Consider the following 25,232-nt stretch of genomic DNA (forward strand, 5'->3'; position numbering starts at 1 on the left):
ATAAAAGTATGTAATAAATAATGATAGAATAAAATTAATTTTTACGCCACTATTTACGCCTAAGTCTAATTTCAAATATGAAACTAACGTCAGCGTCAAGAAAGCGTTCAACACAAAACAAGAATAAGAAACCAGGAAATCTCTCCACAAACTGCCTCTAATCTCGGTCTACGGCTCATAAAGAGAAAATTGTGACCTACATTCGTGTCTTAAACTGAATTTATACCGCGAAATGTGCTCGGTAGGGCAAGAGTCCATGCCAAGTGGTCCCATGTCACGCATTAGAAATATCGCCAGCATCATGCTTAGAAACGCCGATGACAACATGAGATCATCGTATGCAAATGACACAACATTCAATAAATAGTATTACTAATTATAGAAATGCGGTGCCTATTTATCTATTAAAATGCATCGCAAGTCAGTAATGTAGTTAAAACTCAATCTATTTCATTCTGGTAATATTATTTAAATGTAGATATCATATCCAGTCAGGATATTTTAATCACATATGGATAAGTTTGCTATAATATTAATCAAGGTGGAATATAGTCCCAACAACGCAGGTTTACCTAATTATATAACATTCGCTTTAGTTTAGTATAGGTCGGTAAAGAAGGTTGATTCTAAGTATGCGTTTTCCATTTTACATGCGATCAAAGAAAATGTCGGGTTGTAAAAATTACGTACTTAAAATTAAATCCTAACTGGTCATACGTAACAAATTCAATTAAAAACGGAATATTAGTAAATTATATATAGTCCCTACATACGTACTGTTCTGCCATTTAATTCGTACTGAATAGAACGCTGGAAATGCTAGATTTAATTCAGCAGAAACAAAAGCCCTAGCGTTTCAGAAAAATTCAAAATACCTTATAGTCAGCAGTCGTTGTAATACAAAAGGAAACTCTATTACAAGTGCACTGGGGTTTATATTAGTCACTACCTACGTTCAATAAGCAACAGGCAGGTGAAATAATGAAAAAGTTTCTGAATACCACACTCTCATCATTGCATCGCACCTCAATATACCTGTATTCCTATTGAGATCATAGTGGCAGCGGGGTAATGACGCGAGCTGTACTCTGTATCTTTATGTATTTAAATAAAAGTAAACAAATAATATGTACATTTTCGGGTAGTTATAACATTCATTGGTTAACCAACCAAACACAAAATCGCCTGGATCTGTTACCTACGGAACAACCTGACTTAAACCTATATTATTTAATCGTGTAATGTTTTCATCTACCTTCAACTGGCCTAAGGAGCCATTTGAGGGTAGATTTTAGGTACCTAAAGATACATACTATAGGAAAAATGTTTTTATAATTATAATGTTAATTTTATCTAAGCTGAATCCTTTGAAGCGGGTTATATTTACAGCGCGCGTAAAAGGCATGTTCCAGACGGATAGCAACACCTTTTAGCGTTATTTTTATCGTTTAGGGCGCTGTGGCACGTCCATACCGCTTTATTTAACCGGGGCGGTACTTAAACTTTTTACTGTGTACTAATCATAGACTACAATAGTACCATTAGTACCTTAAATACCTGTATGTTACGATCTTACACAAATCAAACTAGTCACGTATTAAGCTCAGTATAGCTTGTGGTGTAAGTAGGTACTACAGAGGGCAATAATAGTTAATAAATACCTAAACACCTAAAGATGTATAGCAAACATCCATAACTCAGGAATCGCACACACAATTTATTGGATAACTACATTGTAAATTGGATCCGGATTGACCCCTAGAAATGTACCTACTTTAATTTAGACAATAGCAACAATCGGGGTCCATTAAATTCGAATTAGGTGCATTACAAACGAACCCACCGAAAAGGGCAGCTGCCATTTTACTGTACACATTACGCTTTTAGCTAGTAGGTCTATGATATTTTTACAGTCGCTGCTGACTGAAATAGGTATATGAGTACCTAAGTCACCACTTTCGGTCACATAGGTACTCTGTCGTCGATATGAGAAAAACCGCGCGTTAGCAAATATGAGCAGTGGGATATGTAAGTATATCATACCAAGCCGAGCTTTAATGCGTGAGAAGATGAAATATTTTTTAATATTTACGGTAACTCAGTGATGGAAAACATCGTGTGGAAACCGGACGCACTACCTATACTCTAAACAGGGCCTGTTTTCTCTCTAGAACGAAGGTAAATTACTTTTGTAAAAAGTAGTGCCTGTTTACATTCTTGGTAATTAGGTTGCCATGTGAGCTAAGGGGTTCACGATGTAACCATGTAACCAGGAAAGCGCTAAGGTGAGAAACACTGTAGTTGTAATTTTAAAGGTAAAAATAAAAAATGTAAAAATATCCCGACAATTGCCTTAAATAGAAATTTCGTATTTTTATTGTACCTAGGTGCTCCTAAATTGTAAAACCAAATGCATCAGGAAACATGCATACACTGAATCAACAAGCTCACATTTTTAATTCCCCAATTGCCACGATCGTCTTGGATTACGCAACCACATCAGGGAGCATGCTCGGTGTCTCTTTCATCATGGATTGAAAACAAAACCCAGTTTTGTTTCCGCTCTCGATGCTATTTGCGGAAACTGATGTTGGAGCAACTGACAAGGAAGCTTTCCACTAAACTATAGGCAATGTAAACAAATACCTATATGAGTCTTTTGATAAAGTTATAACAGACGGTATTTTTGTCAAAGCTGCATGTCCATACTTTTAAGCATATCAATTATTATGGTCAGATGTCGTCTGTCGATCACCGATAAACTGAAAATGATGATAAACCTTTGTTTATAAACTTTAAACCACTTTGTTTGAACCTTTGTAGTGCAGATGTTTAGATACATCTTCACTAATACAATAATATAAATTACTAATGTAATACTTACCAGTATAGGCAGGCTATACTACGGGAATAGCAATATCCTATGAACGGCTTTATATGGAAACTCACGGAAGGTACAATTAGGTACGTGACAAAAATCAAAATAATACTTTAATAACCTGCAGAAGCTGAAGCAGGAAACTAATGGAAAATGTCACGTTTGTCATTTCGAACTTATAATGTAACAATGCCATCGTATTTCCTATGTACAGTCAAGGAATTTAAATTCCGACCCATTTCGTACTTTGTCACAGTGACAACCGTATGAGGTCTCTAGCGGCTTTCATATCGATTGTCACTGTGACAAAGTACGAAATGGGTCGGAATTTAAATTCCTTGACTGTACGAGTATACGGTGTGTTTTTCTGATCTGCGAGTGAATTAACGGCGTAACGTAGGAGTTTAAGTCGTTATTCATAACGTCTGGCAAATCGAACAATCTTTTATCCTAATCTGTTATTTTGACTTTTAAGTTTTATGGCGGTCCTACTAACGCCGTACGATTGATCACTTTAACTTCGAGAAGAAAAGCCAAACAGAAGAAGCAGTCACTGTTTTTAATGAACACAAAAAACTAAACAATAAACTATTGCTAGCAAACCTCGGCAGAATTCCTCCATCCGTTAAAATAACGAACATTCATTTTGAAAGCTCACGCCACCTGTCGATGATAGTCGCTAAGCATCGGGCGTGCGATATATTTACGACGATACGATTAAGCCACGATATGTTTACAATGGGAGGTTTACGGTTTGCGGTTAATACATGACTGACCTACATTCAGAAATAACCCGTTAATAGACTATTGGAATGGAATATTTAATTTTGCAATGCTATTTTGTGTTACCTAGTTTGCTCTTTCATATAGATCAAACTAACACAAAGAAAGAAGATATTTAGATATATTCTTGAAATGTGGTACTTATACTTAGCTCCTCCACTAAAGTAGGATTTTGATGAATTCATACCGTTTTTTTTTGAATACCCTTTGGTTTGAAATGGAGTAGATACTTTCAGTACTTATTTAAACATTTCTGTACGGACGAAGTCTCGGGCCTCAGTCTTTTTGTCGGTACATATTTCTAACTTAATATTATGTAACAATCCGCGGTTAACGACCTTATCATATCCATTACACTAACCGTATCTAGATTATGGATCCGCGCGTGCCCGTGAATATATCAACAATAATAGGCTTCCTAACTTTAATAATATCTTATCTCACTCAGAAGTATATACAAAACCAAGCTTGAGTTGTATAGCATAAAGCTCACTATCAGAACAACGTCACAACGTCATAGGTTGGCATGAAAGTGATCAGTTGAAATGGGCCACACAACCACAAGAGTAGAAAAAAGATTCAGAGTAACAAATTCAGAGAAAAAATATCATATAACGTCAATGGCGTTTCCTTTAGCGCTCGTCACTTTTACGCTAACGGCCGGAGGTGTTCAAGTATAATACACTTTAGATAGAAAAATAACTAGTTTATTAACGACGGATTGGGTAAAGAGCGGAAATTTCTATGGCAATAAATGGCACCATTAATTTATCCATAGATTTATAACAATAAAGAACAAACTTTTTAATGTTAAAAATCGTATCGTACTAATCGTAGGTACGAGTAATCTAATTATCAAAACTATCACCGGGTTTAACCGTATACCTGACCCGAGAAGATACCGGGGCAAGAAACTCGGTGAAACTTTTATTAACAAGTTTACATTACTATAAAATAATTAACATGCATTACATTATTGTCAGGAGTGACGTTTGTTTTAAATTTTGTATATGCCCCCGCGCGCTGTGTGCATGACCCCGCGCGCTGTATGCTTTTGTTATTCTGAACCTTATGTTTACTCCAGTGACAAAACTACACACTTGTAGAGCTGTCAAGAGACACAACAAAGGGCGCCTCAAGGGCCCCCGTTTCAGAGCTTCGGCCCGCTCCGAATGGGCTTTCAGTTTCCTTTGACGTGTGTTTTGATTGCGGTTCGCGAAATGATTTACCTAGTTGTCATAAACACGAGCACAGGATGGAACCGTCGCAGTACGGAAATCGTTTTTGTATCTATATAGACATGCACATTATGCGCATGACATGTGTGTAAATTCCTTAGAGCAGTCATTAGAAAAATCATTATACTCGTTACCTTATCTTCATCATAATGCTCTTGTCGGTGGAGTAATCGCCTCTCTTCTCTTTGCTGAGCCAGCCTTTTAACTCCCTCGTACGACACGACAGAAACTCTATCTTTTATTTGGCTCAGATATGTGACCCTGAGCCTACTTCTGAGTTTTTTCCCCTCAATCTTGCCCTTCAGGATGTTTAAAAAGAATCTTTCATGCCGTATCAGATGGTCAACCATCACACTTTATCTTAAATTGTTTTCATTATGATTATTACTTATATTTCTATTTCAGTTCATAAGTGTAGAGCATGGATTGTTGAGTGGATCATATAGTACTTACTTTGCCTACGTTGTGCTTTACATAAGGCATGCCTTGACAGAATAAAGTCTGTGTTTGTATTATTTACTAGTTTTACTAGCGTTAAATGGATGTTTGCAAAAGCATATGCAACCGATAAATGCATGTTTTTTTTATTGTTCAATACAGGATTATCACCTACTTAGTGCCTGACTAAACGAATACTAATAAACATACATATAAAACACTCAGAATAAATCAGGAACTGAAATAATTCACCTATAAATAAAGTCTACCGGAACGCGGACCTAAAATGTACCTATAGTTATTTTGTGATTTGTAGTGCAACACGAACAAAGAAACGTCTTATGCAAATACCCCTCACGTTAACTAACATTCAGTAATTACTAATTAGTCATGTCATGTCACTGCCTGCTTTGTTACGTTGGGTGTCAACTTATTCCGCTGACCTATTAGCCTCATTACTGAAATCGATTGCAGCCCTTAGGCACATACATTGCGTGGACCTAAACCATAATACGTGCTCTGCAGCGCTTTTATAACTGTTTGATGTATGATCACTGAATACAAAAGAAATAGACAGTTACTTTAGAAAGTATAATACATGACACACGATTAATGATAATTGTATGCATTTTCTTTGCACAATAATCGAGACGATTTTATCAAGATAAAGCCATCCGTCATTTTTGTCACAAAAACATTGCTTCAACTCTACCTATTTGGTAAGAATTTCACATACCCATGGTACCACGAGACGCCATCGCCAGAAAATGTTACCTACTCTGGCAAAGAAACAAAGGAAAATTAGAGCCAGAAAAACTTCTAAGTTTAACAAATCATAAAAAAATCGTAGGTACCATAAAACAGTCGCTAACAAAGTGCGTCTACCTTTTAGCTACTTAAAAAAAATACATCTACAATAAAGCGGTTTGTTTGTAAACAAATCAGTTGCGTAAGTTAGGTAATTGGATTGAGTCAAGCCGACAATTCGCCAGTGTTCGAGGGGCGCGGGCAGTTCGCCAACTGGGTAACGGCACTAACGGCCTTTGTTTCATTACCAGTTGTTCTGCCGGAGTAGGTACTATCAAAGAGAATTTGAAATAGAGGAATATTGTCAACGTAAATGATGTAGTCAGTACATTTACTGCCATCTTTCAACACAAATGATTCAAACTTTTAGAACACCATTTGACTTTGATCCCTATTGTTTGTGTTAAATTTGTTAAATATCAAAAAGTAATATTGCCATCTACTCAAGAGTAGGCCAAAGGTTTCGAGCCATAGTTTCGAGCGATGGCACCATACTTTTGCCGTCGAAAAATGGCAGTACCTAGGTAAATAAATGTACTAACTAGGTACATATTTAATTTACTTTGACAATATTCCTCTAGCCTCATTCTCTTTGGTACAATGTAGTAGGATTGCTGCTGGAGCGTGTGCAACGCTTTCTAGTGATCCAGTGTAATTTGACCTCCAGTTTCTAAGCATGGTCCTGAAAGAGCACACATTATACTACTGGTTAACCAGACTTATTGACTCGCCCTGGCGTGGTTAGCAATGTAAATGACTACTTTTCCACCGCTATCATTCGCTCATCGCAGTTTGCAAATTTTACAATTGTCCAGATGTCGCGTCCGTCCGGTGGGAATTTCAAATTGGTTTCAATAAACACTTTCACGTTGGCAAACTACCCGATTGTAGAACTTGACTACAGGTTGTGGATTTGGGCGGTAGGTGACAGTTTCGACAGAAACCAGTTGAGATTTTGGACAAAATCTCTATAATTTAGATTCTGGTTACTTCAGATTACCTATAGTTCGGTTTCTGAATGAGACGGTTTCGGGAAAAAAAGTATGAAGTTTAAGTCACTTTTTTTTCAATTCAATTTCTGAGTAGGTCAGATTCTTAGCAGGTTACGGTCATTATAGTATCAAATCAGATGACCTTTAAGTTTGATATGAAAAAATTAGATTTCTCATTTGGTCAGATTTTAATAGAGTTGATTTTGAAATATTCTAAACCACTGCTAAGTACTAGTGATTAAGAATAACCCTAGTTAGATATTTTATTTGTTTTAAAAGTTAAAAGAACGATTCGGTAAACGAAATTATGTTCTTTTAACTTTTAAAATAGAAAATTGGAAAAAAAAATAGAAAAAGCGTAATTAGGATTGTTAATTTTTTTTAGACCCCCATTTTCATTTTATTTTCTGAAAATATAGGTTAATTTAAGATACCAATTTGAATGATTTAGTAATTCGTGGCTCGGTTGAATATTTATAATTTATTGAAAATATGAGATACGACTTCTCGTAAATTACATGTCGTCGGCTGATTAGGATAATGCACAAGCAACAACAAGCATTAAAAAAATAGTTGTCATTGTCAATTGATTGTAATGTCACCTGTCGACAATGTCAGTGTCACGTGTTTCTATAAATAACAATCATCTGGAATGGAAAACTCGTTTATTTTGAATCATTAATTTCAAAATACCGACGCTCTAAATTTGAGAAAGCTGATTCCAGAAATCTGCCTAAGTTATATAATATAACTTAGTTTTATTGGAGTATGTATCCATATAGCATCCAACTCCAACCATAACTTGGCTGAAATCAAGGGAGCAAAAATACAAATGTAAGTTACCTACATCATATATACATATTTTAACTGATTCGATTTGTAAGAAGATTGGATTCATAAAATCGTTACAAGCGTCCATTTCTAAAGGTAGCTTAGCACCCAGTGGGTGCTTTCTACCGGCTTGTCACCATTGTTTGGATATTGTACTACATACTTTATACTACTATATTAGGAACATGCCAATTTTGCTAATTATATCCTATTATTTCAGGTCATCGTGATTCCTATTTAGATACACCTGTGAGATATGTAACTGCACTTGGGCCCAGAACAAAGTTGAGCATTTTGTATTGAAACGAACGTCATATTAATTATTAATCGTCGTAATACTTTACGACCGTAAATAATGCCTGGGAACAGAGTAAATAACAAACCATACACTTCTCTTCTGGATGGTCAACAAGAAGCCATCATTGTCAGATGCTCGTGCAGAACATGATAAACATACATTTAATGTAAAGTTACTATTTTTTTTGGAAACATATATAACATATTTCCAAAATTAATAAAAAAGTAGGTAAACAAAAACATGTTTTATTATTCACAACTCTTTATTAAGTCTTGTCCACCATGATATCAGCAGCTTGAACTGCAACATGTACCTGGAAATTAGAAATTATATCTTTTTAAAGCAGTTTCAGGCTGAATTTTGAGTATGGCTATGTATTCTTGTATGTATATTCCTTCTTTCTAGTAGGCACCATCTCTGTTTAACGGTTTGCCTTTAGATACTCTGGCTACATTACCACAGAAAATAAATAGATACCACGACCCTACCAATAAAGTGAGCTTTTAAATACTTAATTGTAGTAAATTAATATTAATTTTATACTTACATCGACGTGATTCTCACAGCAATACTGTGTGTAACACGTGAAGTAGGTAGGTATTCCAAGTTTAATTCACGGCACCATCTTTCACGTCGTAGGTCTTCGTGGATTCGAACTATTATTTTTGTGAATCATTCCCACACATAGGAACAAGGTTTTTGATATATTATTAAGCAATGAAGTCTACTGTTTAGGTATTAATTATAAATCAAATTGTAACAAACAAGCGCAGCGGTTTAACTGAAAAATTTTGTTATGACAATCCATGACAATCGATGACAATGATAACTTTGACAATACGTGAGTGACGGATTTATTTACTATGGTTCGATAACTTTTATTATGCAATGACTTTACATTCAGCCCAGGAGAAGGTCAAACTAAGGTCATAAGGATATTTGTTGAAATATCTTCAATCCTCAATTATTATATCGCAGCAAATGTCGGAAACTGTTTAAAAACCTTATATCTCGAAATGGTTTTCGAAATAGAACATTTGTAAAAAAATGAACAATCCTAATTTAGTTGAGTTTGATTTTTTTATTTCATTGTAAGCGGAAACAGTTGTTTTCTTATTAATAAACAATATTTTAATATACCTACACATTTTTTCTTACTGACTGTACTTTCACTTTACTTACCCGTAAATCGATTGACAAATTATTTATCCTACTAGCAATACAACCTATATGGAACCCAATTCATCCTAAATCTGTCGTACTCACAATTAGACAAAACTGATATAGTAATCTGACGTACTCAGAATTTGATTTTATCGGAATCTCAATTACACAGATTTTGGATTATAAAGAATTTGATGTTTTAAGAACTTGATTAAATTAAAAAATTACGTAGCTAGATTCATACTTACTAAGAACTGTAAATAATGAGAAACTGGCAATGTTAGAGTTAGACTTATCCAGATTTTGTCCAAAATCTCAACTGGTTTATGTCGAAACTGACACCTACCGCCCAAATCAGGTTGTGTATCTGACTGTATGTAGCATTATAGGTCTTAACTAAATGGAGTAAGCATTCGTTATACATTTTGGAAAAGTTGCACTGTTGTAATAACCAATAATATTATTTTGATTTAAGGCCCAGTAGGTTCGTATGCTTCTGCTAGCTAGGACATCCCCCGAATTTCTAAAAGACCTTATGAACCGTAAATAAATGAAAAAATGTAAACTAGTTGGTAAGTTATACTCGTATTTCCACTGGTTTAACTCGAATTGGCTATTTCCGAATTGCTAATAAATTCATACATGTGAAACAGCCTGACTAGAAAAAAATAACATGATTTGTTGGCCTCGGTATTTTTTTACTCGGAGAAAGGTAACAGCTATAATCGTCTGCCTTCGTGATCAATATTAAAAACCCATTTAATTGAATTAAACGCTCGTAAAAATACCCAAGAAGATCTCCGCTACTTGCTTGTGTCTCCGAGCAGTTTCCCCATATGGCGAAACGAGTGCCACGGCGGGCGATGTCCCAGTAATCCCAGTATTCTTCACATAATAGAAACGTTTACAAAAAATGTGCAGAATTCAGGCCGCTTTCTGAGCCTCTGCGAACTCTGAATTAATTCTCGTAATGCTATTGGACTGAGAAGCTGACCTTAATTTGTTGCTTGCTGTTTTACTTGACTTTAGCTGACTTATAAAGAAGGGAAAATGTCTGTTTGTAGTGAAGTGACATGATTTGATATCCTGCTGCTAGAATCTTGAATGCGTGCTGATAGTAAGTCGTACACCCAGTAAGTGATGGTAATGCATAGACCTAATATGACCAAACTAAAATAAAAACAACCTCAATAAAATATTCACGCTACAATTAGTCTTACTAGAAGTTGATGCTGAAGTTGAATGAGAGTTAAAAAAAACCCCGTAGCGCTTATTTAGAAACATGAGGCCTTTCTCTAGTAACTTCATCGATTCGAAACCTGACTTGTTGACTTCTGCACGGTAGAAAAAAAATCGAAATATGTTTATTTAGTTACGCACCTTAACAATATGTAAAAATGTTTGCACAAAAGCTAAAAATGTGAAAATTGCCTTTAAAAATAAAACATGATATACACGACTTCGGGCACGCACAGTGAGAGAGAATAACCTGAACCCACAGGGCCTTAAAAACAGGTTTACCTGTTTCCTCAATTCAATCTTACACCTTTAAACGAGCAATTCTTGTATATTTATTTATTTATATGTACATAATATATATTTCGTGGCTCTCGGAAACGGCTCTAACGATTTCGATGAAATTTACTATATGTTTTCGGGGGCGAAAAATCGATCTAGGTCTTATCACTGGGAAAATGCGCATTTTTAAGTTCTTATATGTTTTCCGAGCAAAGCTTGGTCGTCTCCCAGATATTAGGCCATTATTTCACATAGTAACGACAACTCATGTTCCACAGGTACGCGTACGCGAGTTCTACATCGCGATGCAGCGTTGCCCCTACATCCACGAGATGAAGGAGCGGCTCCTGACCGTGGACGGCGACTCGCGGGAGAGCCCTCGGGACCCCCGCACCCTCCCCGACCCCCGCGACACGCCCCGCGAGCGCGCCCTGGAGCTTCAAGACTCCCAAGTTGGGACCATCGTCAAAGTGAGCAAACGATTTTTATATAGGTGCCTAATCGAAAGATTAGCACAACTTGTTTTTAATGTACAGCCAAGGAGGCAACTTTTGACTGGGAGTTTTACTTAACGAATCAGGCAACGAATGCTCAAAAATAATTCGGTACACGGCGGGAAGAAGTCTCGAGAAATTTTGTTGAAGAAATTTGAACTTAAAATAAAACTGCATAAGGTTCAAATTTCTTCCATTTTTCCCGAGAGTTATCAACTTCTTCCCGCCGTATACGGAATTGTAGAGGGAAATGCCCTCTATCTACAAATACCTTCTTGTTGCTTGACCTATAATAGCTAGGGAGAAAATATCATCTCAAACAGCGACCTTGTAACTTGTAGCTTCATTTAAAAATTCACACGGAAACTAAACTAAGGTATATATTTGCAAGGACTCCAACCAAAACCTGGCGGCTACCTCGCACAACGTATCAGTATTGCGATACAGCGGGGAAATGCCGCCAGCATCCTTGGTACAATGCCTCAGGGGCCTATTTTAGATTTAAGCTACTTATTAATTTCGTTTAGTTGTACCACTGTATATAATATATTGTTAGTAAAAAAAAAAAAAACAAAACCTTAAAAGTGTAAAGTTTGATATGTAAAAATCAGTCACATAATTTTCATTATATTATACCGTTACCCTGCATACCATAGAAGCATAATTTTAGTTATACTGTTCTTACACTTATTTTTATTTTCCTGAGAACATAATATTTGCCTTTATATCTTTTAAAAAATACCCGTAGTGTCGCGTATCTGGTCCCCAGCGATTATGCGAATACCAATCGTGCAATCCCGCTATTACCTTGGAATGACAATACGCATTAAGATACCGTTAACAAAACCGGTTGATAATGACAAAATAATAGTACTTAACGCACACAAATAACCATTACCCAAAGCCGAAATCCGAAAACAGGCCACCACGTGTGCCCCACTTCAAAACTAACACAATTCGTTGGTACCTACCCACTTTAATAAAACAAATGTCGTTTACATTTAACACCCCATTTTTTAAACGTTTTATGCAAACCGGTCATTAGCAAATTTTATGCATAGCCTAATTGAAAGTGGGCCTTTGATAGACATTATCTTACAGTAGAATTTTCTGCATGGGTCGTTGCGCCATTAAGTAAGTAAGTAAGAATTTTCTGCATGAAATTAAACCGCTACAAAATACACATTAAACACGCATACATAAATGTTGTGTTAATGTCGTTGCTGCGTTTCTAATGCGATTAGAAGATCCGGTCGCTTATTTTGTCAAGGAGATGGACAGATAGGTACATCACCTGCATCAACGCTCTAGCACAGTAATGGTAACATTCCATTTCTAACCGCAGCTGCACTACCGGTACTGAACGCGTCGCTGTCATTGTCAATTTCCATAGTAAAATGAACAGTAATGCAGCTGTCGTTGGGAATGGACTGTCACCTTAGGTGATATTCGGACTTGCGACTGCAGCAGTCATGCCCCCCGATCGTCACTGCAACGCTTCAGCAGTAACCTTGCAGCACTAAAGCTGCACCAGTAAAGGTGCCGTTCGGATGTCAATTTGCAGACAGAGAGGAAATTGGCAGATGCACCTGCAGTTGATCTGAACGTCACCCTAAGGGTAACATTCCATTTCCAACGACAGCTGTTCGTTTTACTATGGAAATTGACAATGACAGCGACGCGTTCAGTACCGGTAGTGTAGCTGCGGTTAGAAATGGAATGTTACCATAACGCTAAAGTAACGCTGGAATAGTAACGCTACGCTAGAACAGCGCTATATTTAAATTTTAGTCATAACCATAACCGGTTCGAATAATTTCACGAACTATAGACCCGAGTTTGTTTCAGCTGAATTCCGACGGGTACGGGTCGCACACCTCGCCGGCGCGGGCGCCACTGGTGACCGACGAGTGCGACGCGCCGGAAGAGACCGACGCACTGTCGCCCACCGATGCCATTCTGCGGTACCGGGCTTGCTGCCAGCCGGAGACGAAACCCAAAAATGCCAAGTGAGTTTATTTATTTAAACTTTATTGCACAAACACAGGAAAAATGTGCAAATGGCGAACTTAATGCCTACAGGTATTCTCTATCAGTCAAGGATAGGGTGAAACAGAGACAAACGAGTTTTATATGATAGCACCTACCGCGAGGAAATGGTTTCAGCTTGGACGAAATTGTTTTTTTAAGTCAGGCTGCTCTCGTCTACCGCGTTTTTCAACCGATTCTAGAAAAATAATTGTGAGCAGGTTTGATAGTTACCTACACGGTATTCTGTCGATTACAAAATCAAAATGGCGAAGCCATGGGGTCTCGAGAGGTCTTTAACTCATGGGACCAATGTAATGAGTACTCGTTGACACAGTTAAGTGACGCTGCGTAAAACTTATTTCAATGACATGAGCTCTGCCATAACAATGGTCAAAAGGGTTTTACTGTACATACATACATACATTTACACAAAACAATGTTGTGAGGATAACGAAACACTGTTAAAAGGATATGTATAAAATCACATGTGCATTTTGTATTCTGTTGAATACTAGAATCATGTTTGCTGAGCAGGTCGGCTTTGTAACAAAAGTCTGTCTGATGCATGAATAAAGTATGACTCTTAACGTCCGACATTGAATTATTTATACCTTAACCCGCAATTCATCTCAGCATCGACAACGTTAAGTAATAATGAATAAGGTTTTGTGCCAGTAATCCTCTTTGAAATGTATCAATGACCCAGTTCATATGAAATGGCTTTACAATCGCATTTGGTTTATTCTTCATATAAAGAATGTAAATGACATCATCGGACAAAAAACACGGACAATTTAAAAATAAATAAAGGGGAGGAAGCTTTAATCAAAGCACTTCCCTGCCGCATGGATGGACAATCGATTAAATGGTTACGCATACGCATACAGACGTGACTAAATGACCACGTGTGTAAGGCCGGGCATTGTAAACTAAATTTACTGGCTTCGTGATAAAGCTTACAATTAATGAGCTGCGTGGGAATCAGGTAACATACTGGAGCGTAGTTGAAAGGCGTTCATCCGTTGTTAGATGTGGACGGCGCTTTAATGAAGGATCGCCTACCTATGTAAAACTAAGCTTTGAACTAAAATAACATACATATAGTATCTCGGGCTTAAAGGACCTTTTGTTTAACACCCATTTGAATTATATATACCCAATAGTACGAGTTATTGTAAGTAAATAGTAGTCGAAGATCTAAGGCCGAATAATCGTCTAGGAAAATATGTAAGCAACTATGTTGTCGTCAAAAAAACTTGATCACTATTTACTGTTGCTTTGTTGAAAGAGTACACAATTTGGGAAGTAGATATTTAACTACAGTCGTTAGAATCGGGGATCTGGGTTGCATTGTCAATATGCTATCATTTCGAAAAAGCCATTAAATCGAATCGTCTCCAGACCTACATTTATAATAATTACGCATTGGGTATGCTATGCGTTTTATAAAGCGCTTGAGGTCCTATTTGCCAGAGCACTCGCCTCTATGATTATGCTCCAGACATTCGCAATTGCACTCCATAAAATATCAACCCAAGTCTTAAGCCGATATGTTACTTTAAGTCAACTTACTAAAGTCTAGATTTGAATGTAACCATAAAATTTTAAAGGTATACATAGTTGCCAAACAAAGGGGCGAATAAATCGACTTGGTGACAGACTAGTCTCGTAGCAAACCCATTAATGGTCTGGCCCAGACGACCATAATGTTATGTAAGTGTGCATTGTGTGCACCAAGGCCGAACGTTATGTCATTCACTGGTTTAACTCTTAATTGAAATTGACATCGTGTGATAATTGAATAGAATAGGGGACTGAAGTGGAAATTTTATAAAAAAATATTGATTAATAAAATAAATAATAAATATTATAGGACATTTTTATACAAATTGACTAAGCCCCACGGTAAGCTCAAGAAAGCTTGTGTTGTGGGTACTCAGACAACGATATATATAATATATAAATACTTAAATACATAGAAAACAACCATGACTCAGGAACAAATATCTTCATCATCATACAAATAAAGCCCTTGCCAGGATTCGAACCCGGGACCATCGGCTTCATAGGCAGGGTCACTGTACCAGGCCAGACCGGTCGGCGAAATGCAATTAATCCAAGTGCTTCCTGACATTGTGGTTTTCTACCCTTGAGTTTTGTTCAATTTGAACCAATTCCAAGTTACTTTGTTGGTTGGAGGGCTGCTCTGGAAGTGTTTAACTGCTCTGGCTGATCTGGCTCTACTCATTCGACTGTAGTATTATTTATACCATTATGAGGGACATTTAATGCTAATTATAGTTAGGGAGGCGAGGTAGCTAAATGGCGTAATTCAACGGCGCCGTCGAGACCTATCAAAATCGAAAGATAAAATAATTTCGAAAAGAAAAGCTCGTATGGCAAAAACCATTTTAGCGGTGGGTTTGGCGTGTACGGTTTTTCAAAAATGTTAAAAAAAACAGTTACTTGGGCATTCTCGAGCGCGTCAGATATTCATACTACGTATGCCCCGAGTGCCTCTGATAACAACGGTATACTAATCTGCCGGTTTGCGTGGTGGGGGTAGGCATATAAAGTAGTCAAAAATGCAAAAAAAATAAATTTACTCGAGCGCGTCAGATTTTCGGAAGGGGTGTTAAGTAGGCCCCAAGGAAGCTTCCTTTAAAAAAACTGACGATTTCGGCGTGACGATAAGTTACGATGAATTTTTGAAAATGCAAAAAAAAAGTTTTTTTTAAATACTCGAGCGCGTCAGATTTTCATAGGGGAGGTTTATCTCGGTATCCTGAAAGCATATTTTTTTAATCTGACAAAAATGTTGGTGGGTTCTCTTAATCTGACCGAAAAAGGTTTTTTGGTTTCTTTTTTCCTTTCTTTCTCCTTGATAAAACGGGGAATTTAAGACCGTCGGGTCTTTTCTCTCTCTTCAATCGGCGTCATACTGAGGGCACATAGGTCTACGTTAGGGGACCATAAACATATATATATATATATATTAGGGTGTACCGAAAATTAATTCCCTTCTACCGCTTCTTTCCCCACCATCAATGTTGCGAAATAAAGGAAAAATACTGGTAGGACGGCATATATTCCGCGAAGCGCTCAGTCTGTATTACATGTTTATGGCAAATTCCTCTTTTTTGCTTCAATTCTTCACTTCGTTTTGCTTACGGTACGTCCAAAAAACAATTTGAGGATCAACAGGCTATTGAATAATATACATACATGAAACTGTACATGTTAATAATACTTTTGTATACAAATACGCGTAACTTTTTCCGAGTCCACGAAAATTGTCGAGAAGCTTTAGAAAAAAAAATTTGAGATATAATAAAAGTCACATAATTTAATCATCGTTATTTCATATCAATTTTTTTAACACCCTCAGTTTTCGAGATATACTCAAAAAACCGGGAGTTTGAGTTTTTATGATGCTTCAAGTCAAAAAGTTTTAACTTTGGACAAAAATGTAAAGAGACCTTTTTTGTGTAAAATAAAATTACCTTTTTTGTTTATTTAAACTTTTTTTTTGTAAAATGTATCGTTCGCGACTTATATGCCGCAACGCGTTCTTAGGAAGACGAAATGGCTCCTCCACACTTCCGGTCATGCGGAAACCGGCAGATTTTGTATTTTTAGTAAGTTTTAGATTATATTCTTCAAAATAAAAAAATAAAAAATCGTGCTCGAGAATGCCGGATTAACGTTTTTTTTTACAAGTTCGCGACCCTATAACTCGGCGGCGTCAAGGAATTATCGTCAGATTAGTTAAATTTAGTCTTTAAACACTAAAATCAACCCGCAATATCTTAATCTGACGCGCTCGAGTATTTCAGACTATCAATTTTTTTTTACTAATCTGATCGTCTATCCTAGGCGCGCGTCACTACATATAGAGCTAAATACTTTACAAGGTTGTTCTATTAGGTCTAAGGTATCTCTCATATCTTAAACTGCCACGCTCGAGTATTGTCGAAAATTCCCCTATTCGCCTCGCTAACTATTATAGCCATGAAGAAAATTATACACATTTTTTTATTGAAAGCTGTTTGGAGTTAGAAATTGCTTAGAAAATAGGCAAAATGCCTTTCACAATTTGATTCGCAATTATGTCATCGTCATCATCATCATCTCAGCCATAAGACGTCCACTGCTGAACATAGGCCTGTAAGGCAATTATGTAGCTGCACCTAAATATCTAATATTTATCATATCATATCCATAATAGATCCAGATAAAATTTATAACCTGAATCAATCAGAATACACCTCAAGATTTCTTTGGGATTCCACTTCTATCGATTTTTGGGATTCCACTTCTATCGATATACCTATATGTATTATGCTTTGATAATGATCGTTTTGTAGGCGTCCTTTAAACCCTATTTAATTTATGTAAAGCTCTTTTAAGAAGGGCATTCCGACCTAACAAAGCCCACCCCATACATTTTTATGGCTCAAGTCACGTGTTAGAATTAAAGAAATACTCACTGAAGAAAAACGTTGTGCACAAACCAGTTTAATCACAATATAATAAGGCATTTATTGTTTTGGGTTGGAAGGTCAGATCGTAGGTAGGTAGGTACATTTGATACTGGCCTATTCGGATTTCGAGATAATCACAAGATCTAGAGACGGTTTAGAGATCAACTAGATCTACATTAGATATGGACTAGATGTGACTTGAATATCTAAGTCATAACTTGTCGAAATCGTTCAAGAGGTCCTCCAGAATCGCGGAAACGTCAAATTTGACATATCTATCTTACAAATATCTTTAAATTATCCATATCGTAACTTGTTGAAGTCTAGTAGAAATCTAATTCATTTTCCGAATCGAGCCGATATACAATAAAATCTGTCCAGTTAGCGCAGTTAAACGTGGAAAAATAACTACAATTTACAAACATTAGGTACCTACCCTTTTTCTTTGTGTTAAGGTTATAATGAAAAAACATAAATGACGCTACATTGCTCTGAATCCCTTGGAACTAACAAGATGACGACAGCGACAAAGCAGGATCTTGCGTAATGACCATTTAGAATGCAAGTGACGATTCTAGCAAGCCTAGATCATGTCGCAGTATACTAATTACTTGGCTCGTGTCTCAACCCAGAATTACTTATAGGTGCTAGAAGTGTATGTAACACTTGTCACAGTAGTCCTTAAAAACAGTACTTGAAAACAGTTACAATTGCAGATCAGTGTGGCTACCACCAGTTTGGAACTGACATAAACGATATCGAGTATGTAACTTACTTTCTATGCATCTCGCTCGTACTCCCATGTTAGTGCGAGCGAAAGCATAGAAAGTAGGTAAATTACGTGGACGTTAGCTTATATGTCACGTTTGACACTATCAGTGACTTAGGGCCCCCCCCACATCTGGCGTCTTTCGAGCGTCGGCGTCTACAATTCTATGGCCGACGTCGACGCAACGTCGACGCAGCGTCGACGCAACTGCGCAGCGACGTCATTTTTCATAGCGCTGGACCGACGCCGACAGACGCCAGATATGGGGGGGCCCTTATGGTACGGGCTTAGGTATTTGAAGAGTCTATAAGCTACGGTGACTGCTTATTATCAGGCGGGCCGAATGCTTGTTTGCCATAGACGTGGTATATAAAAAAATCTAGCATATTTATGGCCTTCAGAATATACAAATATATTTAGCACAATTACTAATTTAACTATAGCTACTGAGTTAATTGCAAAAAAATTGTACGTAATTAAGCGCAGTTAAGAAGCTGTGATTAGTCTTAACTTAATTGATTCATTTGTGTTACGAAAGTTAACTATGTAAATTGTATTGTGTTGTATTTATTGTACTTAATTCGTACACATATAAGTTAATAGCATACGCTAACTAACACACTTTCATGCATCTAACTTAAATAGAAATAGCTTCACTGTCGTAACCGTAACACAATGGAATCAATTAACTTGAGACTAATTACAGAGCTTAACTATGTACATTTTTTTTCAATTCACTCACCTATCATATAAATCCTTATATTTTCTATGTTAATTACTCATTTTCATTGATTTTGAGTGTTCATGGAACCTCGACATGCTCCCGTCTCTACTTTGTACTCGTACTACCTACATATAATTAGTCCAGCGAGGACGGAATCTCCGCTGGACCGAAAGTGGCTGGACATCCAAGGACAGGGCGCAAATAAAGTTCGTGTTCCTGACCTAATTAATCACTTTTACATTTTCCTGGCGGGTTATAGCGTCCAAATTACGGTCAATGTCGACTTCTAGTTGATATCGATTTAATTATGAATAATTAGCTTCACACATAAATAATTTTAATTACTTTTAAGACACTCGCCTGCTTTATAACAAGCCACTACGAATAGTAGTGACTTTTCCAAAAAAAAATCTTGAGAATATTATTATCGTTTAATTGGCTTTGAGTTATCAATCCTTGCTCATTTATTATCCTGCCTTAAGCAAGGCGAGAAAATCTAGCTATATGCAATCAATTTGGTTTTAACTCTCCTACTAAATAAGTTTCATTAAAAAGCTCCATACAACATAAAGAAGTAGTGGTAACGTAATAGTGACCTCGATTGCATTGGAACATACACAAAAACATAGTGTATGGAGGGATCGTCGACCCCGCTCGTAGGTCACTATTCAATCGGGACCACGCATGCGTACCTTATTCATCCTTTTATTACCATCAGATTGGTACTTAACTTTATATACCTTTATAGAACTGTTCCGAGTACCTTTAGATGCATATTAGGGTTGGCACGTACTTGCATCAGATATGAGAGTTGAGTATGCATGTTGCGTAGCATTTTGGTAAGGGTGTGTGGCCGGGTCAGTGGGTCGCTCGCGCAGCCTCCCGGCGCTCCGGGACGCGTCTCTATCGACCGCTTGCTACTGGATTAGGGTTGTCGAGTGGAAATATTTTGGACCCAATCAAATATACTAATAAAGGGTTAAAAGACCTCTGAGTTGTTATACAGTTTAACCGCCCGTGCTCGGTTCGACACGGTGTAGGCCATGTTGGTGCTCTATCCACACATGGACGTCTTCTTATTGGTCAATATCTTTGTCTGTACTTGTCGAGCCAGAGTCCTTAGAGTGTAGGTAGGTACTCATAGTTTGATTTTATATTTACGTTAGAGAAAACACCGGGCAAGTGCAAGTCGGAAGCCCACCGAGGGTTCCGTATAAATTTTGCATATTTTTTCCCTAATTTATTGTTTTTAGATTTTTCCCTGTATATGTAGTGTAAGACGATATTACTTGAAAAATTTCATAGTTCTAGTACAACGGGATGTACCTACCCTACACATTTCGATTCCCTTGAGTGTCGAAATATGTACCTAGTACCTACCTATACGTATTTTTGCAGCATAAACGGCCGTATCTTTTTTTACGTTAACTTAGAAGTTAGATTTATACTCAGCTTAAAGGGACTACAGACATGAGTTTATGGTTTAATTTCAACTTGATACCTGTACGTGTTCTTGAGATAAAGGGTCCTAACTCTTAACATACGACGGACAAACAACAAAGTGATCCTATAAGGGTTCCGTGTTTTCCTTTTGAGGTACGGAAGCCTAAAAAACGGAAAAAACACATACCAATACACATAACTTAAAAAAAAATTGGTAAACCCGTCGTATAATAAAGAGATAAATAAAAGTCAAGTAAGATATTCAAACCACTGAAAGTCGATAGCGCATTAGCTGCATAAAACATGCATTTCTGCACCTCCCCTTCGCAATCACGAGTCGAACGGAATTACGACCCTCTCGCCATTACGAGTGCAATTTAAAGAGGGTTCGCACAGGAGGGTCGACACCCCTAGTGAGTCGCGCAGCATCCAATACTGCGCAACTCGGCTCTCAGTGTCTCGCCGCACCTTACTTCCGGAGCTTTGATAGCACAGTCCGCCCTGTCCGTATCCTTAACCCTGAGTCTTATGGATACAGCCTAAGTGCGTTGAGTGTGTTGAGTGTGTCGTGATGGGGAAGGAGAAGCATCAGCCGATGGAGGCTGAGGTGAAGGTGGCGACGGTGGAGCTGGAGGCGGTGGACAACATGGCGACCCTGCCGGTGGGCCAGCACCGCCAGCAGGGGAGCGACATCGCCATCGCCGAGAAACACAACACGGCTAATAAGGAAATGGAGCTGAAATGCGTGCAGCCGAAGCCATCCAAAAAGTATGTCGATCGGTTGACGAATTGAAATTTTTACAAACCTTCATATACCTCATCATAAAAGCTGTATAATATATGCCATACAATCCATAAATAAAATGTGGGTGTAATTTGTCTTTGTAATTAAAACAGTCTAATCTTTTTTACATATGAATGCAAATGGATGTCTACATTGAAATCAATACTTTATGCACTCTTTTCTATTCGTACTCGTATGTGAAATAGAATATAAAAAGTAATACTTATTTATAGTATATTGGGTACAATAAAATCTAAATGTTCTTATTATCGATATCTAATTCTAGTCTAGACCCACTGAAAGATAAATGGAAAGTCAGAATAATTTGTCAAAAATGTAGCTGAAACAAGAATATATTTTGTGTTCTGTTCGTTATTGCAGTGTAGGTGCAACTGCGCAGAATGGTGATCTTTGTGTTGAGTGTGTGTAAACGATTCGGTGAAATTTTAACCCAGCGAGAACAATTCTGTTACGGTTAATGATTTATTTTATTAAGCTTACTATGGTTGTTTCTTAATCTCTGGTGGTGAACAACCGCGACATTGTATATTAAACTCATTCAAATATTTCGCTAACACTGATTTCTGCGATTACCAATCAAATCTGCCATTGTTCGATGGATAGGATTCTAAGAACACACATGTGCGCTAATTTCATAAAAGATCCTTTGTTTGTTACAGAACTTCCCTGTTCATCATCTCAAGTTTCATCTACGCGAAACTTCTGGTGGTGGTTTGCATCGCCTACGTGATCAGCGATGTCATCACACACAACCTGCCCCTCTACTACTATGAAGGATTCTTCACCTACCTCTATGGCATGAGCATATTGTTTTTGCTGTACGTTTTCTGCTTCCTACTTCAAGGTGAGTGATTAGTCTACCTATAACTATTATAGTTACGAGTATGTTAAGAAGGCATTTAACGTTTGTTCATGAAAATGATTTGTTGTTATGTGGCACTATTGTATCAATATTAGTGGAATTAGCTCAATTACAGATAGTTCAGATGCCCATTGGGTGGGGTGTGGTGTCTTGTATTTAATAAAGGTCGGCTGGTTTTTTTTTGTATATTAATAGTTACAAAATGCTCTTGTTATCTTCAAGTTTTTAACAGTATATACCTACCTACAGTATAGTGTATTACTTACACATATAAAGACACATACACAAAACTCTAGGAGCCTGATGAGCCAATTACTATGTAATTTGCCAATAAAAAATACATGGAAAACTATGAATAAATGAATATGAATATGAATATACTCATGGACAAATTAAGAGGAACGCAAAATAGGTTCAATTACTGAATTACAGCACCTAAAGTAATTTAATTTTTTTTTCTGCAATCCTCTAAATATGTCCATGAGTAGGGTAATTTTCCATATGTAATTTTTATTGTGTGATTTTATTCGACAGAAAGCGCCTGCTGTAGTGGAAGTCCCCCAAAACCCAAGCCTCCCCCAAAAGAGAAAAAACCGAAGAAGGAAAAAGAAAAGAAAACCAAAGATAAAGACGCGAAAGAAGGAAAAGACGGCAAAGAAGGCAAAGATGGAAAGAAAGATGGCAAGAAAGAAGGCAAAGGAAAAGACAAGGACAAGGACGCCGGAAAAGAGAAACCAAGCAAAGAAGCCAAGAAACAAAGTCAATTCCAGGTGCGTTAACCTTAAAATCACTAAACAGCACATCCATTTTATCTGTTCAATTTTATCACACACACTGTTATCGCTTCGTTTGGTTAACCCTATAAATGTTCGTTTTGAATTATATTTTTTTGAATATCACCATGATTTTCGCCATTCGTTTGTTTAACCACTTCGTCACTGTGACCGCTTGACATGGAAGTAACAGGCGCATGACCCCTTTTTTGTTTACGCCGGCTACTTTTTTGTTTTTTCATATCATTTTGGGCAGGAGGTGTATCCCCGTAAGATGCGTGATAAAGTTCGTCAACAACAATTACAGATTCAAATGGCGCTGTATGCGTCAGACCAGGTGAGGATCATCGCATCCCGCTTGACACTTGTATCATATCATTGCGGAGAGCTTTGGATGTGCTGTCGTAGTTCATTGGTTGGCAATAGTGCTTTTTGTGTTGAGTGAACATTTTATAGGCTTATTGAAGACATGAGACGCTTCCACGCCATACGCGTGGAGTTAACGCGTTGATATTCCTTGGGAAATTATCATTAATTGGCTGTTAAAATCAATTGTATCTACGAATAAATATTTAAATATAATTTTTTATTCAAATGGGAATATAATTTTAAATACCCACTCTAATTGTGCTGGAATACAAACTGTAATTTTAGCAAATATATTATCAGTATAGTACAATTCAATTGATGGTTAATTTAACTAATAATTATGTATTAGAGTTAGACCAGAATTAGTCTACAAAGTCGTTGCAGACTTTTATTGGTCTAACTCTACACTGAAAGTGTTCAATAAGTCTATTATTTTGCTGTATGGTTTTGCTTTCTTGAAAAACGCCTGGTAAGCCGACAGAAGAGTACCTACTTTTGAACCAGTGATGATAATATTATAGTAGGTACTATAACATACGAGTGTAAGAAATATTAACAGTAGGCACGAAATCGAGTAGTAAATACTAATACATTTGCAACAATTTTATCACCATTGTACAGCGCCACTATTTCACCGAAATTATGCTTCTCTATGAGGAGTGTGATTTCATTGGATGGAGGTATCTTAGGTGGGTCTTTGGAATAAGTAATATAATTAATGTTAAAAATGCTTTTATTCTTTTCAAACAGCAACAAGATATTGTGGAGATGGAAGCCGGACCAGTGGCCAGACCAGTACGCAGACGGAAGACTTCACAAAATGAGCATAGTCATGGTAGCTTTTTCCTACGAATTGGAGCTATCGGTAAGCAAAAATTGTAATATTTTTCAATACAGTTGGAAGCTTTGAATCAAATGACGTATTTATAATTTATGGTTATTCAATTACTTACTCATAATGATATTTGTTTTAGCTTTCGGCTTGGGTACCATGATATACAACGGCTTAGAATTCGGAACTTTCTTTGAGCTGCCCCTCGATTCCCCTTGCTATCTTATCTTGAAGGGGGTAAACCCAGTACTGCAGATGGTTTTCACCTTCATGCAAATGTACTTTATTTTCATGAACTCTCGAGTGAGTATATTTTAAGACAGTAATGTGAGAAATATGGACATACTCGTACACATGAGGACTAATTATAATATTTGAAATCATCTCTCAATTTTTCAGTTGAACATTCATCGATTCAAAGTTATTGCCCGATTTGGATTAATGCACGTTGTAGCAACTAACATCTGTGTTTGGATAAGAACATTGGTCTTAGAATCTTTAAAAGAAATCACCGACTACCATGTGAGGTATCCCAATGGAGTGTCCGGCGAGACAGTTCTTGGAGGTAAGATATTACTTTAGTGATACTACAACTACTAGTTCTAGTGCTTGTTATGTAACTTGTAAATTTAAAGCCCTGTAGTGCATCTTTTATTTGTTTAATGAGCACAGCATTTTAAGTAAATTTAAGAAAATCAA

At 37.0% G+C, this 25,232-nt stretch overlaps 1 protein-coding gene across 7 annotated transcripts in view; it reads left to right on the forward strand.

The window, feature by feature from the left end:
- The window catches only part of LOC134666593 (proton channel OtopLc-like), a 48,610-nt gene that overhangs the window by 13,511 nt on the left and 9,867 nt on the right, over window positions 1–25,232 (forward strand). For 5 of the 7 annotated variants that reach the window (XM_063523801.1, XM_063523800.1, XM_063523803.1 and 2 more), the window contains exons 2-9: window positions 11,226–11,417; window positions 13,290–13,450; window positions 22,357–22,541; window positions 23,094–23,329; window positions 23,589–23,669; window positions 24,452–24,566; window positions 24,676–24,836; window positions 24,933–25,098. In XM_063523801.1, the coding sequence (XP_063379871.1) occupies window positions 11,253–11,417; window positions 13,290–13,450; window positions 22,357–22,541; window positions 23,094–23,329; window positions 23,589–23,669; window positions 24,452–24,566; window positions 24,676–24,836; window positions 24,933–25,098 (1,270 nt within the window). In that variant the 5' untranslated portion in view covers window positions 11,226–11,252. Of the gene's footprint in view, window positions 1–11,225; window positions 11,418–13,289; window positions 13,451–21,396; window positions 21,661–22,356; window positions 22,542–23,093; window positions 23,330–23,588; window positions 23,670–24,451; window positions 24,567–24,675; window positions 24,837–24,932; window positions 25,099–25,232 lie in introns of those variants that run through there. The other 2 variants (XM_063523805.1, XM_063523806.1) reach the window with 2 other exon arrangements.

This window comes from Cydia fagiglandana, chromosome 8 (assembly GCF_963556715.1).
Source record: "Cydia fagiglandana chromosome 8, ilCydFagi1.1, whole genome shotgun sequence".
Taxonomy (NCBI): Eukaryota; Metazoa; Arthropoda; class Insecta; order Lepidoptera; family Tortricidae; genus Cydia; species Cydia fagiglandana.